General features: G+C 39.5%; 1 protein-coding gene across 2 annotated transcripts; it reads right to left on the bottom strand.

Annotated features, from left to right (window-relative positions):
* Positions 1–7509: 7509 nt before the first annotated feature.
* On the bottom strand, positions 7510–16746 carry DNAJB9 (DnaJ heat shock protein family (Hsp40) member B9). 2 transcript variants are annotated; one of them, XM_030960928.1, is made up of 3 exons: positions 16635–16746; positions 12795–13022; positions 7510–11041 (listed from the first exon to the last, which is right to left on the bottom strand). In XM_030960928.1, the coding sequence occupies exons 2-3, from the start codon at positions 13009–13011 to the stop codon at positions 10611–10613; spliced, it is 648 nt and encodes a 215-aa protein (XP_030816788.1). In that variant the 5' UTR covers positions 13012–13022; positions 16635–16746; the 3' UTR covers positions 7510–10610. The 2 variants fall into 2 exon arrangements, with proteins under 2 accessions (XP_030816788.1, XP_030816789.1); XM_030960929.1 differs by having other exon boundaries at positions 16701–16738.
* Between the last annotated feature and the right edge of the window lie 148 nt (positions 16747–16894).

Below are 16894 nucleotides of genomic sequence, written 5' to 3'. Positions count from 1 at the left end.
ATGCACCCTTTGTCCAAGGAAAGAAAAATTAGGTAATAGAAGTATTTTCATGGAAAGCTCCCTCTATCTGTTAAACTAAAACAAGGCATTTCTTCATTCTGATTGAAGAGTCTCCAGACTCCCAGACTCCCACAGTTACTGTGGGAGTGCAGGGCTTTGCTTAAATCATACCAGTCTTGTTCTGAGTAACCAGAAGAATTGGCAATGAGCACAAATCACTGGATCCTTGCCTAGTTTTGTTTCTCAGATACGTGTCTTGCCCATCCCTGCAAATAACTCCAGGCTCAAGTTTAAGTGGAATTGAAGCTTTCCGTGCTTACCCTCAGCACAGACTGCTGTGCTGACTGTCCCTCCAGGGATTCAGAAAGCTTTCTAATTCCTGCTAGAGAACCCCTCCAGAGGGATTTCTGTCCTTCCCTAGTCCAGATGACAGCTCCGAGATAGGGTCTTGTAAATAGGTGGTAAAGAGCAAGCAATAGCAACCCTGAATTAACTTCCAAAGAATCCTCCCCCTGGACCTATCTGCATATGCAAGGCAAAGTTTGCTGCCTGTCTTCAGGGTGCCTACTGTAGTCACTGTGCTGTTCTGTCCTAAGCAAAAATATGCTGAGCCTTTCCAGTATATCATTAGCTACAGGGTTGGTAAACATTGACTTTGCTCCTATGCCTGGAGGATTAACGTCTTACAATTGCAGCTTGTGATAAATAAATGAAACTTGGGGAGAAAAACAATGTGTTATCAGAAATCCTTGCTGTCAGGGCATTATTGTGCTGGGAGCTGGGATCTTTCCACCCCTGTTCCAGTATGTGCAGACTAGGACATATCTGTGTCTCTGGGAACTCAGTTCAGCATTGCTCTGCTGCTCTTTCAAAACAATCACTGATTCCATATGGCTGGGGAACAGGACACCCTTTGGTCTGACAGCACTCCCATATCGCACAGCTGTGCAGGGCTGTATCTGTGCTTACAGTTCTGCATCAGAGATAGCAACTCAGAGCACAGTGGTGCACAGTGCCTGGGAGGCTGACAGCCACCACCAGCAGCACAAGGCACTCTGGTCTGTGTGTGTGTGTGTGTTCCATATTTTCCATCCTCCTGAGTATACATGTTTCTGGCAGACTGCAAAAAACCACCATGAGTAATGAAAATAGAACTCAATTTTCTCTACTGCTCATTCAAATATATTTGCCTTTCTTTTAACCCAATCTAATTCCTTCATTTTTCTCTTTAATCATAATCTACAGAATTCAGATTGTGCAACTTGCAGCTATCCATTGATTTTACAATCTAGCTGTCACAAGACCAGGCACAGTATCTTACGTCATAAGAAATTGCCAATACAGGAGAAAAAAGAGAACAAGACTAAAGTTCTTTCTTCTACTAAATAACATTAATGAATAACTATAAGTCTGTGGTCAGAATTTGTTCTGAAAAACCACAGTACTAAAAGAGAATTAAGAGTGACAGAAGACAGACAACTGTATCTGCCAGAGAACATCACATCAAGATGGGCATGAATGCACCTGTAAAATTACACTTGCTAGAAGGCGGCTTACTAACAAGCTGGAAGGTGAGTACAAAAAACCCCAACAAAATTGTTAATAAATTTAAAAATAGTATGGAATTTTAAGAGTCTTAAAACATTGGAATGGCTGCACTAGCTCAAACCAAAGGTCTTTCAAGTCTAATACTCTTTCCTCAACTGTTCCATTAGCAAACCCTTTGGATGGTTAGCACAGGGTAAACACATTTGCTGGTGTTCCCTTCTACTCCCCTTAGCTCCAAATATTTTCTGCTCAGGAAATTCCTGAGCTTGAAGAGATCTATATTTTTATTAAATCCCAAGAAAAAACTCTTCCAAGATATGCCCAGTTTCAACTTGAACCACTCTCGTAGTCTTGTCATCACCCTATTTTTTGCAAATTCTGTAAGTCTACTACATCTTGTATGAAGAACTGCTTTCCTGGAACTGCCTGGTCCTTGTAGCCCAAAGGATGATGAACAGTCAATGCCTATCCATGACCTCATTACCACTCATGGGGCCTGTGCATTACCCCATGGCCACTTCTCAAGGCTGAAGACAGATCATCTACTCAGTCAAATCTTATACACAAATTCTTTCATCTAATTATTCCTGCGGCCATTTTCCAAATGTCTTATGGTCTTAACAGTGTCTTGAATATCAGGGGCTCAGAACTGGTCAGAGTCAAGGGTTAGGTAAACCATGGATTTATATGGCGGCAAAACTATGTTCTCTTTATTATTTACTCCTTCCTAAAATAAGATTTGCTTTGGTCATTTCTCGTAGACCCAGAGCTGATGTTTTCCTGAACCTGTGCCCTACAACTCCAAGGTCTTGCTAACAGTGATCATCAAATCTAGGCTCATTAATTTTCATTTTACCCCATGAACATCACCTCACATTCTTCTACTTCAATCTCCACTTGCCACGTCATTGTTTAATCATCCAGGCCTCACTGGAAGTAACAATAACCACTGATATTGCTAATTTACTTATAAAACAAATAAGTGCGAAGAGATCACCCTTACAGCTGTTCTTTCCCACTTTTAATCCAACAAAATTTCAGAGGTGAAATTTCAAAAATTTCAAAATTTCTTCCCCTCTTACAGCAGCTATTTATAACAGTTTCAGGAAGAAGAAACACAGTCTCTCCAGAAAGATCAGCTTGTCAAAGATTTTTTTTTTTTAAATGAACAAAACAGGCAAAAAAATCAACAATTTTCTGGTCAGAATCACCTCACATGTACATATAGGCTTGAAATGGAGTAAAACATTTAGGCATGTACAACAGAAACAAGCCTGTATTTCTAGACTCTGTTAAGTGACTAATATATTTTCTGAGCCTAATTTGTGGATTTGTTTGCCTGGAAAAGAATTGCATGCCTTAAAAAAATGTACTAAAGATGGCTTGTTGCTTATTTCACAGAGGAGTACTGCTGTGCCATGTAGCATTTCTGTGGTTCTTAGGCTTCATGGACAGCAAGTAAACAGATTTATGATATTGTTGGAATAGACTGTGGGTCTCATGAGGTGTGACAGCTGTTATTTTACAGTACTTAAGTCAGTGTGAAGTGACAGTCAGCCACCTACTGGAAATGCTACATACAGGCATAAATAATGTGTATCCACAGGAGTCCTGCAGCACAAAAATGCAATAATGCAGTCATATACCCTCTTTTAAATGCACTCTCCTTGGAAAATCAAGACCATTTATTGAGCAGCTGTGATGCTCCATGACAAATTTCCCATTCTCCATGCTCACCCATTCTTTATGGCACAATCCACCGTTTTCAAAGATAGTATTTTTGAGCTTGCAATTTATTCCATCCACATTCTTTTTAGTACACAGACCAATTAAATTCCTGTAAATCCACAGATATGAAAATAACTACCTATGTCTTCTTCATTAAAGATCCACACATCAAAAACCACATTATTTTTAACATAAAACAGGGGTAGTTCCTGATCCACTTTCATCACAACAGAATAAAAAAGTTTTCATAGAAGCACCTCATACACAGGACATGTCTTGTAACACAGCCAAAAACATTAGCTGAAGCAGTCTGTTAATTTGACACTGGTTCAGGAGGCAGGACCTGATTGAATAGAGTCAGAACAGCTTCATGATAAGAGTACAATGTCAGGAGTCAAGAAATCCAGTCTCTCCTCATGCTGTATATCACATTATTTATGTAACTATGCACAACTCAGGTCAGGGCTCAAACATGTGACTGAATTATGAGAGTGCAATAAGCCACTTGGGTCTAAGCAGCAATAACTCATGATAACTCCTTGCATTCTCATAGCCAGTGAAGGATACATAAGCTGATGCAAGTACTTTGAACCAGGGCAGATGCAAAATGTACTTAGAAAGTGTAAATAATACTCAGTTGTCAAGAGGACAACTTCATAGAGTGCCCTATGTTGATTTCATTAAGTGCCCATAAGTGGAAATAAATCTTTTTATTTTAGCAATCATAAATCTACCTGTGGAGGTATAAGTGCTCCAGCCACTTCCTTCCATTATTTCTTACAGGTATTTATTTAACATTTGTTAAAAAGTCTGTTTCCCTCAACACAGAAGAGATTTTGTAAAATATTTACCCTGCTCAGGTTAACCTTCAGACTCACCAAGGTACTGGGCCTGGATTTGACTGGGTGGGGTTTCAGGTTTGTTTCATCTTTAAGCTTCAAGTTTATCATGCTAAGTGCTGATTAGACCAACTTATTCTGCCAGGGATATTTTTTCAAAAATTTTTAGATTAAATTTATATCAGCAGATTTAAATGAGATACAATCTGTCAGCACCTATCTCACTTTATGCCAAATTAGGTATCATTTGTCCTCCCACAGATGGAATAAAGCAGAAAACCAGTACAAAACCTCATGCTGCACATGAGGCTAACTCAACAGGATATGGGGAAAGACAGGAGGAAATTAAATGGTTTGCACTATTAAAAAAGCCCTAAACCCATATAAATTGGATTTGCAAAATAAGTTTTGTATGTATGGACTAAAGTCAATTGATAGAAATCTGCAAAGCAAGTAGAAACATAACTACTATAGCCACTGCCAAATGGGGAAAATACAGCAACTGGAGCAGAGTCATCAGTCATCAAAAGCAGAAAAAAAACCAGAGGGGAGTACAGTGTAAGAACAGGTGAAGAAAATATGTGTTGTTAATAGCAATAACATTTCTACCAACAAGCCACAAGCTCTGCATTCAGCTGCCAGCAGAAGCAAGCTATATTTATGCTCCATCTGCAGAGGTAATGATTTAATTTATTTGTACACAAGTGATAACACCTGCACTCTGCTCCCAGCAACAGTCTGAGCCCTTCCTCTGCCCTGCCTCCCCACCTGTCTCCAAGCTTGAGCTACCAAGAGGTGGCAGAACCACCCACCCAAGCAGGCATTGGCTGCCTGACAGACTGAAGATCCATATTATTTTAAAACAAATTTCAATGCAAAAATTTACATATTAAAGCAGAAAGACTGAATCAAATTCACTGTTGGGATTCATGAAGCAATTTGGGCAGAGAGCACCTTTTCCCTCAGCTGGAGCTCTGCATGCGCAGCATTAAAGATCATGGTGCTGCAATGGATTCCCCTGCTTCAGCCAGGTGGAGTCTGGCAAACGCTGCTACCACACAGCTCCACTTTATAATGTGATTTCCCTGAAGTGCCTATTGCTGCACAGCAGAAGAGACAGGTATGGTACTACCGCCATGTGGGCATAACACACAACTTGCCATTTAGATCACCACCTAAAATCATGCATATTGAAGGCTAAAAGTCTTGCAAGTTCAACATCCTAAAGTAAAATGGGTTCAACTCTATTGCAACCTCCAGACAGCTCACTTCATCTTTTCAATGTCAGTGGGAGATGAACATATGATGGCAATAACCTCCAACAAGTAACCACTAACACTTCATTTTCTTTCTTGTATCTAGATAAAATTTTAGTAATAAGTGGTGCTTAACAAGAGCATTCAGTGTGGAATTAGAAAAATCCTCATAAGACAGCAACACAGGTATAGCTTCAGGGTGTCTTGATGTGTATTATTCAATATCCTATACTTCTGTTTTCTCTAAATCCAGCCTAACTATGTGGAGTAATAATAACAGTCTGTGCTTTTGCTTTTGGCAACCATATGTACACTGGCCAGAATTCTTCAGCTTAATGCACGAGATGTTACAGCCCACCTAAGACAGGTTCATGATTTCAGCTATTAACAGAGCCAGACACCAACACCGCCAATCAACAGCGGTCAGTGGTTCCACTGCACCAGCACCACTGAGCCAACTGTCAGCACCCACTCCCAGCTGCCCGTGGCTGGAGATCAGGTGTCAGGCACAGCAAAGGTCTGTCAGACACCCCTCTCTCCGCACAGATGCCTTGGACAGGAGCACCAGTTTTTGCCAGCCTAGAGAAACACACAACTCATATTCTCAACAGACCAGCAACACAAGTCAACACAACCCCCAGCACAACCCCATCCCTTTTTGTGCAAACACACAAAAAAGATATATTAACACCAGGGTCACGTTTATTCCTTGGTGGACTGTCTCAGAAGAGCTGCTTGGACAAGATGGTCTCCCAACTCCATCCAGTGTCTCAGAGCCTTGGCAGAATCCTGCAGCTATCCCTGGGGACCTGAGCATCTCCACACCATCTTTTGGTGCGACTGCAACCTCAGCAGGAACAACACAAGCAGTAACGTTCATTTCAGTGCCACTGTAGTTTGTAAAACGGGTGCTGTTGAATCACACATCACTGCATAACAGGTAACATGCCCCAAATTAAGCTTTGGAGTACATCACTTCAAAGCAGATTTATTGGGCTTTGGTATTGGGTTTTTTCTTTATTATTGTGTCAATTTTTTGTTTGATTTCGGAAAAATTTGTTGTTTTGAAAAACTTTTCAAAAAAAGAACTGGAATCAAGGATGAAGCACAGCCATAGCCTAGAATTGATTCAGACCTGTACCAGGAGTGACTGACAGTCAAGGGATATCACAACTGCTAAGTGGCCTCCCCAGAACTGGTCTCTGCCCATTCCTGAAGGAACAGGTGCCCACAGGACCGAAGCCAGCAGCACGGCTGTGTGAATCACTCACTATCCGAGGGCAGACCAGTCAGCCTTAACCACAACAGCTGCCAGAGCCAAACAATCCTCTGAACAGCATTTTATCCTGAAAGGAGCCCCATACGTGGCACAGCCGATAAACTCTACACGTGGCTTTCAAGTCCAACAGACACTTCTAATGAATCTTCAATTTACAAATAATTTTTAAAAACCCCTACATTCCTCACCATAAAAATATAATGCAGATCATAGATTGTTTCCAACACATTTAGTCCTCAAAATCTAGGCTTGCATTATTAAGATGACAGTTTGCTTAGGTTCCAAGGAGGATGATTCTAATGAGAAATGGCCAGATGAAACAAACCAAATCCTGAAATTTTCACACCCTCCACCTTTTAAAGATCAGACCCAGAAAACACAAACTTTCAAGCAGCCTTGTGAATTAGCACAACAGCACCTGACCTTGCCTTTAGAACCTGTGATTCCCTGTGGCACTCCAAGCCTCTAGCACTGGCCACACTGCCCTCGCGCACCTCAGCAGGGCAGAGCACAGGCAGTGACCCATCACCTCCAGGCAGAAGCTCTCAGCTCTTACAGCCCCTGCTTCTCAGAAAAAAAGTCCTTTTGCACAGGGTTTTTTGTCTGCTTTGTTTAAAGGCATAATATCTTAACTCCAAGCCATTCCAAACATGTCCAAAAAAATACAAACCAGGTGAAATTGACCAAAATTTTTTTCAGCCCACTCTCTACCCCCTGACAACTCCACCATCTCATTCAGGGAAAATGCAGTAGTCAAAATCTTCCATAAAACACAAGCATCACATAAACCACTTCAATTTGGTTTCCCATCTATGTCTTGAAGCAAAAGATTAAAAAAAAAAGAAGACACATCACACCATTAATTTTCACATTTAATTTAATGGCACTCTAATTAACTTTACAGTACTTTTATCTCCACTAGATACTGTGTTTCAAAAGTATAATGGGAAGAAAACAAACATAAAAAACCACCTTCATGGTAGTTTTAAAAACTAAATCATTTGGAGTTACATATGCATAAATTACTTTCAAAAAATTGCTCAGGATTTTATTTTTCACCCTTATCTAACAAAAACTGATTTTGTTGGGTATTTTCATAAAATTTAAAGAGAGATCAAAAATGGCACTTAAGAAACTCTGAAGTCAGGGATGTCATAAGGTTATACCAGGACTTCCGCTGGAGCCTGCCATGAAGCAAACACTATAAATAGGGAAAGAATGTGCAAGAGCTCCGAATAAGTGAGAAGCACAACATGTTTTGCAAGCTTGTGTTCTGAGGGCCATGAAAGTGAAGACTCTTGGCTGAGGAAAGCCTGCCCAAATTTCCCCAGCTAAGGCTTATTCCAAGTAAACCCATCATAGAAAACCACAGGGACAGCCATACACTGGCTTCTGCGGATTTGACCTTGGATCAACAACAAAAACAACCACAAGGTGACTTGGAGAAGTCCATAGAAATAATGGAAAGCATTTTTTGTTTTTCCCATGACAAGTATTAAAGAGAAATAATATAAAAGCAAGTTAGAATAGACAAGGCAGAAGGTTTTTTTTAAGGTGGATCAGCTATAAAAATAGCAACACTACTGATTTTCTTGTCAGTTTCATACTTACACTTTAAAGAGATCAGGAAAACAAGTACACTTTGTACTAAGTTTGGAGCGTTCTTAAAAGAGGGGAAACTAGCCCAGAAGCAGCCCTTATTTTCACCCTAAAGTTTAGCCTGAAAGATTGTGGACTTATACAGTCACTTAAATGACTTGAGTTTTTGGGGTGAAATGTGAAATGTGTTTCGTACAATAGATAGTGTTCATTTTAGCTTTCATTTCCTTTAATTCAGAGTTCAGGAAGGGACCTAAGTGAATTGTTCATTCTACTATTTCCTTTTTTTTTTAATTAAGAAAATATTCACTCAACTAAGAAAGGCATTAATATTTTACCTGTGCATCCCACTTCTAGAGTTGCCTCCCACCAAAGGACATTCACAAACACTCTCGTATTTAATACTTAATCTTTGTGAGATAAAGTAATTCATAACTTCAAGTTAATAATTTGTTCACTTGGATGCCCATATGATAAAAATTGGGCAGACAGTTTGACTCATGCACAGGACTAATGGAGTATGTTAAAGAAAATAAATGCAGAAATCTACAGAAAACTACAACTTTTGTTTGAATCATATATTAATTATACAGAAGAAACAAAAATCTCTACTTACATAGAAAAGGGTGAAAAAAACAAACACACTCAATCCAGCACTTTTCTTACTGTAAGAATATTGCACATTCCGATAATGTTGCACAAATTACTGGCTTTTAATAAAAGACCATATATGAGGTATTAGTCCATTAATAAATAAAGAAGAACATGGAAAAGGAAAAGCACTTAATATAGCGCAACAATCCATTCCAAGGATTAGGCAATGAAAACAAGCAATAATACGTACACTGGAGGGGAAGGCCAAAGTTCCTTAACAAATAGGCAGCTTTCAATATCCATCGAGAAGCAAAGGGTTAAATCTCTTAATAAAGATTTGAAGACGTCAAAGCCTATTTAGAACACTGCTAGTTAAAATGCTTATTTTGCTCATGCAATCAACCTGAAAGGTAAATTCTTACTTCCCAGTTCTAAAGGGAACAGCCAATTTAACAAACTGAACCTGTATGACTAGTTAAACAGAAGATACTAGTTTAACTAAGCTACAACAGAACTCTCTGACATCAGCTGAAGTTTTGTTGTGCAGCATTTTCTGGTGGTTTTTTCTTCCTTTTTAGTTTTAAGTAGTTTACACTGGTTGTGAGTTTCCACGGTGCTAAAATCAATACCCATTAGTGCTGTCCTTATTAGAAGTTTCCAACCCCACACGGCATTGGATGAATACAAAGATTGCAATTTTCATTTTTACTCTGTGGTTAGGCTAAGAATTTACCTCTCAAATCACAACACTGAAAAATTCCTGCTGACAGGTAATAAATCTGCCAGTCTAAACACTCTAGCTTTTACTAAGGCCCTTTCAGGAACACCATGAATCTGTAGACAAGCTTATCCTATTGAAGTTCCTAAGATCTCAGAGGGATATTTTAGTTCAATAAAGTGAGTTACAAAAAGTACATTGCACATGTGATAATATAGCAAGCACAAAACAAGAGTGTTTCGGGTGTGCCCTCCCAAACCTTATCAGAGAGATATTTGTATTGTGGAAGGAGGGGGGAAAAAAAACAAAACAAAAACTTTGTGTGCACACAAACTTACATACATGAATATCCCTATGTCCCCTAAAGAAGTCAAGGGTTATTCAAATCTTAAGATCGTTTCAGGCCAATTCAGAAATAAAACTAATTCCTACATCACTCACAGTCTTCACATATGCCCTTGCTATTTTCCAACTTCAAAAAGTAAGGTTTTTACTAATACTTTTGCAATGCTAGAGAGAGTAACAAAGACCCAGGGAAGTTATATTTCTGCTGCTATTTTGTGTAAATTATGTAATTTGCACAGTAAATCTGTATCAGGTAAAAACTGCAAGTGCAAACTTGGAAAGAAATGTTTAAAAAAAAAAAGCAGCACATCAAAATTAAAGTATCTCCTCTGCTTCAATCCACCCACCAGTAATTCAATCAGTCCTGAACTGGCTTACATGAAAAAAATTATATTACATTTCTGAAATGAAAAATATATATCTTGTGTTCAAATTCAGGGAAAGCGTTTACTAAACTGAAATATATATAATTTTTTCTGTCACACGAGACTATTTCTCTCCCATTCTAAGTAGTTGTCGACACATTTACTTCCCAACAGCATGTTGTCTCTATTCTGAAGATTAATTTCATCTACAACTTCTTTATAGTAGTTTAAGTGTTTTTTAGAAAATACAGTTCAGAGAATTTCTTCCATGTTAGCACAAAACCAAGAAAGATTATGAAGATGTTGAGTAAAGAAGAAAAGTTTGGAAGAAAGGAAACATTATTGTCCAGAGCAGTCGGTGTATGTGGTAACCATGTTTCCTCGTCTCTGAGTGACAGTCCTGCAGTGCTTGCTGGATCCATGAAACCTGGCATCAGTTCGCACTGCGTGTCTGTGTGCATTTTCAAAGTCACTGAATGAAAACATCTTTTCCATATTTTCAAACACATCATCAAACAGTCCACCTCCAAAGGAAAACTCTTGGAAAGAACGTCTCTGCCGGTTATGAGCCTCCCGATGACCTCGGAAGTGATTTTCAAAGTGCTTTTTTGACCGTGAGTTTTGACTAAACAGGTCAAAGTCTTTGAAGAGATCGTCAAAGTTGAAATTAAATGACTGATGGAATGGACTTCCATTACTTCCTCTTCCTCCGTGACGGCCAAGCTGATCATATTCTCTTCGTTTATTCTCATCTGACAATGTTTCATATGCTATTTATATTTAAAAAAAAAAAAGAAGTTACAGTTCAATTTCATTCAAAACATCAGAAAAAAGAAACCACACACAAACACAAAGAACAGCAGCTTTCTCTCCCACTCTTCCTGAACCGAAGAAATTTCAAACAAGACTTTCATCCAATGTTCAAGCCCAATCAAGAGCTCTACGTTTATTTACCTTTCTCCAAATCAAAATAAACTGCGTCAAAGTAGTTACTTACAATAACAAACACAGCTATATTATGAGGATAGGTTACACATAATACAACACAGTTTAACTACCAATAAATATTAGCATTTAGATTTGAAACAAAATAACAGTGAGAGGTGGTGATCAGAAAACCTGAAGGAGGGCAGGATGAGTTAGACATTCTACCTAACAAGACAAAGGACCTGCTACACTCCTATCACAGAAACACAGGGCAACATCTGCAAAGCTACTTGCCACCCAGCAAGTTCCAGCTACAAGCAACAACATAAAACACTGAGGAAATAAAGAAAATTAATTTCACCATGTGCCAATTCTCCATTTTCACAAGTTCAGCAATAAACCTAGATTTTGTGATTGAATATACCCAAAATGAAATTAGATTTCCCTCCAATCTTTGATTTAGAACTACAGCTACTGGTATTCCAAGGCAGAAACTCTGATAGAAAATACACTCATTCTGATAAGAAAATATTTTAAAAACTCATTTTCTTACTTGTCAAAGACTTGCAATTATCCTATATAATTCAACATTTAAGAGTTCCTACTTCCTCCTGTAGTAGGTGCTAACAACTGCAGTGAGTATCTAATGAGGCTGTCACTCCCCTTCATTATATTACTAACCACTTCTCTTTCAAAACAACTCTTCTGTAGACAAGAAGGTAAAAGCCAGAAATCCCATTTAGCTTAGTTAAGAGAACTACACTAATAGGTGGGTGTTATACCTGAGTCTACAGGGAACAGAAGTGGGTATACCTTATTTTTCAGCAAGTCTTTCTGTTCTTGACTATCCACTTGCACCATTTTATCACACAACACTTATAAGTGTTATATTTGTAGGATCACAGATAGTTCAAGTTAGACATGACCTCAGTCTCTACTCTAACTTCGTGCTCAAAGTAGGGTCAGTTATGAGATCAGACTAGGTTAGTCAGCGCTTTACCCAGTCATTCCTGAAAAGTGTCCAAGGCTGGAGACTGCACAACCTCTCTAGGTAATCTGTTCTAACACTGGGCTGTAGAACAGAATCACAGAATTGTTAAGACTGGAAAAGAACTCCGAGATCCTCAAAATCCAACCATCATCCTCAAGGTGAAAAAGTTTCTGCTTATAACCACTTGCACCTGTTGTCTATTGTATTTCCACCATGACCCACTGAAGCACCCTGCTGTGTGGTTTCTAATAATCTCCCCACAGTTACTTCAAGGTTGCTGTCAGGCTCTCCTGAAGCCCTCATAGTAATTCTGAGCCAGATCTTATGAAACAGATCCTAGGGCTAAAGCTGTCCTACTACCAAGTATGTTTTGTGAGAAGAATACGCCAAAAGCCTATTAAGCAGAAATGCATAAACTGTGTAAAAGGCCTTTCTATGTGCAAGGACACAGAAACAACTCAGATTTTGATGCTTGATATCTGACAGTACTTAAGTGGAATTCAGAAAAAACACCCTTTATACCTCTTATTCAGTAAAAACAAAATGCACTTAGGATATAGATATAAGACATGTATTAAATTATGACCATAGATAGTGTATATTACCTTCAGCAATTTCTCTAAATTTCGCTTCTGCTCCAGGACTCTTATTTTTGTCTGGGTGGTATTTCATAGCCAGCTTGTGAAATGCCTTCTTTATCTGGCGGTCAGATGCGTTTTTTGGAACTCCTAAGATATCATAATAGCTCTCTGTAGCCAGTATTAATTCCGTTATCATTAAAATGCAGAGAGCAAATGTGAAGACAGATTGTGTAGTGGCCATTTCTCCAGTTCCTAAAAAGAAAAGGAAATATACTTGAAGAACAAGTTGTTTTACATTCCACAACAAGTTAGTTACAGCTGTAGGCTGGCAGAGGAAGACCAGCATGTTACAGGAATCAGTGCCAGACTTGTAAGCACACTGCTTTACACCTGTCAAACTCCATTACACCGTTTCCATATTCACAGAAAATGTAAATAAAAATACTGCAAAGTGACATTTCATATACATAACAACCACTTTAGCGTCTGTCTTTGTTTTACATTTCACTTTGTCATACAAAGTTGCAAAAGTAAATACATAGCACATTTCTTTACATCTAACATTTCACACTGCCATACCTGAACTAGCTTTACATTAATCTTGAGTTCTAGGACCCCAAAGAGAGTAGCTCTGACCACTAGTGACCCTACTGGAAGACCAAGTGACTGATTAGCTGGTGCAACAACAGGAGCATGAAAATACAACTGGCCTAGAGATGACTGTGAGGTGCAGGAAGACACGACTATTAGACACTCGTGCTCAGCTTCAGTTTGTTTAACTCGCCTAAGGTGAACATAATAAAAAGCAGATCATTCACTTCCAGAGTTCAGCCAAGTCAAGCACACTTTCCTCTATTTAACAATAGGCTGGCTTAGCTCATCTGCATATCAGATTGCTTTATAAAGGAAAACAGCTACCATATCTTTGATATCAAAGAATTAATCTAATAAATACCATTGCATAGAAAGGTTTACATATGAAACCCTCAGTGTAAGAACTGAAGGTAAAAAAATGTCTTTTACACAAGACAAGTAGCTTCAACAATAATTAAAAGCTGTAATTTTATTTTTCAACAACTCATCTGTCAAAAAAAATATATTTTGAAACAAACATATGAGAACTTAGGGGATAATTGTGGCATATATAATGACTTCAAGAAACAGTTCCACATAAGCACATGATGTCTCATGATTTCCATGAAGGACAGAGTGAGCTGTTCCTACTAGAAGATGAGGACAGATAATATCCCTGTGCATATTATATTTAAAACAGAGTGCAGAAAGGCAAATGTTCAAAGACAGAATGCTGGCTGACACCTGACCAAAAGGATGTACAACAAGACCCTGAACATTCCAGATGTAACATGTCCCCCATCACTAGATTACACTGATTTAAATGTAATGTAAGAATAACTCAGAGACGATTGGTGTTACTTTCCTGAAAGTTGAATAAACAAACTTACAGGCTGAGCAGTGTTAAAGTCAGAACACTTTTGCTAGCCAGCATGGGTCTCAAAATTTGTCAGGCAGAATTCAAAACCTTTGAACACCTAATACATATGAAAATTAAACATTTATGTGAAAGTCAATTCCCTCTAAACAAAATTAAAAAGCAAGAACCAAAAATGGAAAAAAGAATACCATTTCCAATAGGCAAGTCAGGGGGCTAAAATGAATGCTGTGAGACAAGAGCAAAAGGCCTGCAAGATTAATCTACCCATGCCCTCTTAAGCATTTATTTGGCCAGCAGCCTGCATGATATCAAGTGTTAAGGGGCAGCAGTTGAAACAAATTGTATTTTGAGCAGTGTACTTAGATACCATATGGATAGTTCGTTCCAGTATTCTCCATGCACAATATCAGACATATTTTTAGTACCAAGTTTTCCCACATACCTTCTCTCACCACTTCACTAACCTGAAATTTTATGACTTGGGCACTAAGAACCACACACATGTACATCCTGCCAAGTCTTTAGGGCTTTCTTCCTGTTTGTGCTTTATAGATGCAGACTTATGTGTTCATCTCACATAGTGATTGTTTTAATTTACTTCATTAACCCACACCTGCATCATGCTTGCATAATCACCTGCTGCACTCTCTTAAGGTCAACCATCCTGCTTCTGCTACTGAACACTGAAAAGATCTAAAAGGAATAGCTCATGTCCTCCATTAAGAAAAAGCAAACCCCTCTTTCATAACTCATGACAGCCAGAGATCATTAAGTTAGTCCTTCAGGTTTTCTGCTCTGGCTCACCATCTCAACTTTCTGATAACAAAATACACCTGAATTTTTCTTTTTCTACAATTCTTTACATTAGGAGTTCTGTAATGAAGTTCTTTGCTATATTTGATTTCTAAAGCATAGTAAAAAAATGGGACTTAAGTTTCACAATGTTTTAAACTAGCAAACACAGATTTAATGCTGCCCTTGAACAAATCAATCAAACTCAAATTTAAGAATAAGATGTAAATAAAAATCAAATACAAATAAAACTCCAGTATAAGCAGCAATTTAAACTTCACAGGGTTATCAGAGAGAGCAAGTCTTATATTTAGATACTGTCAATTATTCAATTTACTTTTTAGAAAACATTTTATATGCTGTCAGTATCTTAGCATTGCTACTGCCAGCTACTTCAGCCTTGCCATTCCAAACTATTTTTACAAGCCCTTTCAAAATAAAGTCTCTTAAATACTTTTTTTGCTTACATCTCTTCACCCTGTGTTTCTCGATCAAACAGGGACACATAAGTTGCACTTCCCAGGTGCATATCCTGCAGCTACTTAAACCACATTCCAGAATTCAATAAATTCTGTACGCATTAAGCTCATGCAATAATGAGCTCTTCTAATAATTATCTATGTACTTAATTTAGGTACATCTATCAATGAAGTAAGAGAACCTTATGCCACATAACTATTTAATTCTGTTGGGTGAGCAGGTACAGATCTCAACTACTATACACTTTTGTATAAGAAGTGCACTGTCTAATGTTTATCCAAGTACTGCAAAGGTAATAACAATCAGTTCTTCATTAGTTTATCAACATTTATCAACAGGTCCACAATTAAGCAACGTTTGAGGATGACGTACCTAGAATAAAACCTGTCAGATTTAGAAAAGAATAAGCTACTTCACCTTGCAACACAAATACCCTATTCCATTCTTCTTTGAAAGTAGTTAACCAAAATCTTGGATAAATGCTTATATTCAAAGTCTCACGTACTCAGAAAACACGGAGCATCACTAGAGTTCTGCTACTGCTTTCATTACAGAATTGCTATACGCTAACCTGTGGAATGCTCACGTCCTGTAATTATTTCTGCAAGCAATTTTCTAATAATAATAAAGTTACCGAGGTCTTCCCTCTGTTCTCCTACCACGACTAATCAGATGAGTAAGCAAGTCTTCCAGTCCTCAAGGAGCTACAGGCAAGTCTGTCAAACGGAGGAGCTTGTACTTGTCTTGGCCTCTCTTATACTGACTCGAAAGCAAATATAGAAGAAGGTTCCTGAATCTTGCCCTGGAGCACAGGGAAACGAAGGAATCAACCTGACACCACCCTGCCTATCCAGACCCCTGAAGACCTCGCTGGAGCCGGACCGCACCACCGGGTGGGGCCAGGCCAGAGCTAGGCAGCAGCTAACAGCCGCATTCAGCAACGCTGTCCCACCTCCAGTGCAGCCAGGCTGGGAAACACCACCGCAGCGCGGCCCAGGGAGGCCCAAATTCCAAACAGAAGCCCCGCACCGAGCCTCAGCGGTCCCTCTCTGCGCTCCCCCGCCTAGTTTCCCACGCTGCCCCCAAGCTTCCCAGCGCCCCCCTCCCGACCCGTCCGCGTTCGCCTTCACTCCACCCACCTCAGCAACCTTCCACTTTCTCGGAGCCCTCACCTAGCGGCCGCGGCCCTTCTCCGCCGTGCTCACCTCAGCGCCGGCCCCGCTCCCCCGCCGCCCCTCAGCGCCGCCGCCGTTCCCGCCCGCCCGCGCCCGGCGCCCGCGCAGTCCGGCCCCCCGCCGTTCCTACACGAAGCGCTGCGCCATTGGTCGCCCGGGCACACGTGACGCGGTGCACGTGGGAGGTCTCAACCTCGGCGCGGTCGCCACCCGCCGCTGGGGGC

The sequence above is a fragment of the Camarhynchus parvulus genome, chromosome 1A (assembly GCF_901933205.1).
Source record: "Camarhynchus parvulus chromosome 1A, STF_HiC, whole genome shotgun sequence".
NCBI classification, from domain to species: Eukaryota; Metazoa; Chordata; class Aves; order Passeriformes; family Thraupidae; genus Camarhynchus; species Camarhynchus parvulus.
This window is presented reverse-complemented; position numbering and strand designations above follow the sequence as displayed.

Excerpts from the sequence above, each read along its gene's own strand:
- DNAJB9 (XM_030960928.1), bottom strand. The coding sequence starts at position 13,011 with ATGGCCACTACACAATCTGTCTTCACATTTGCTCTCTGCATTTTAATG. Across the intron at positions 11,042-12,794 it reads ATTTAGAGAAATTGCTGAAG|CATATGAAACATTGTCAGAT; the intron begins GTAATATACACT and ends AAATATAAATAG.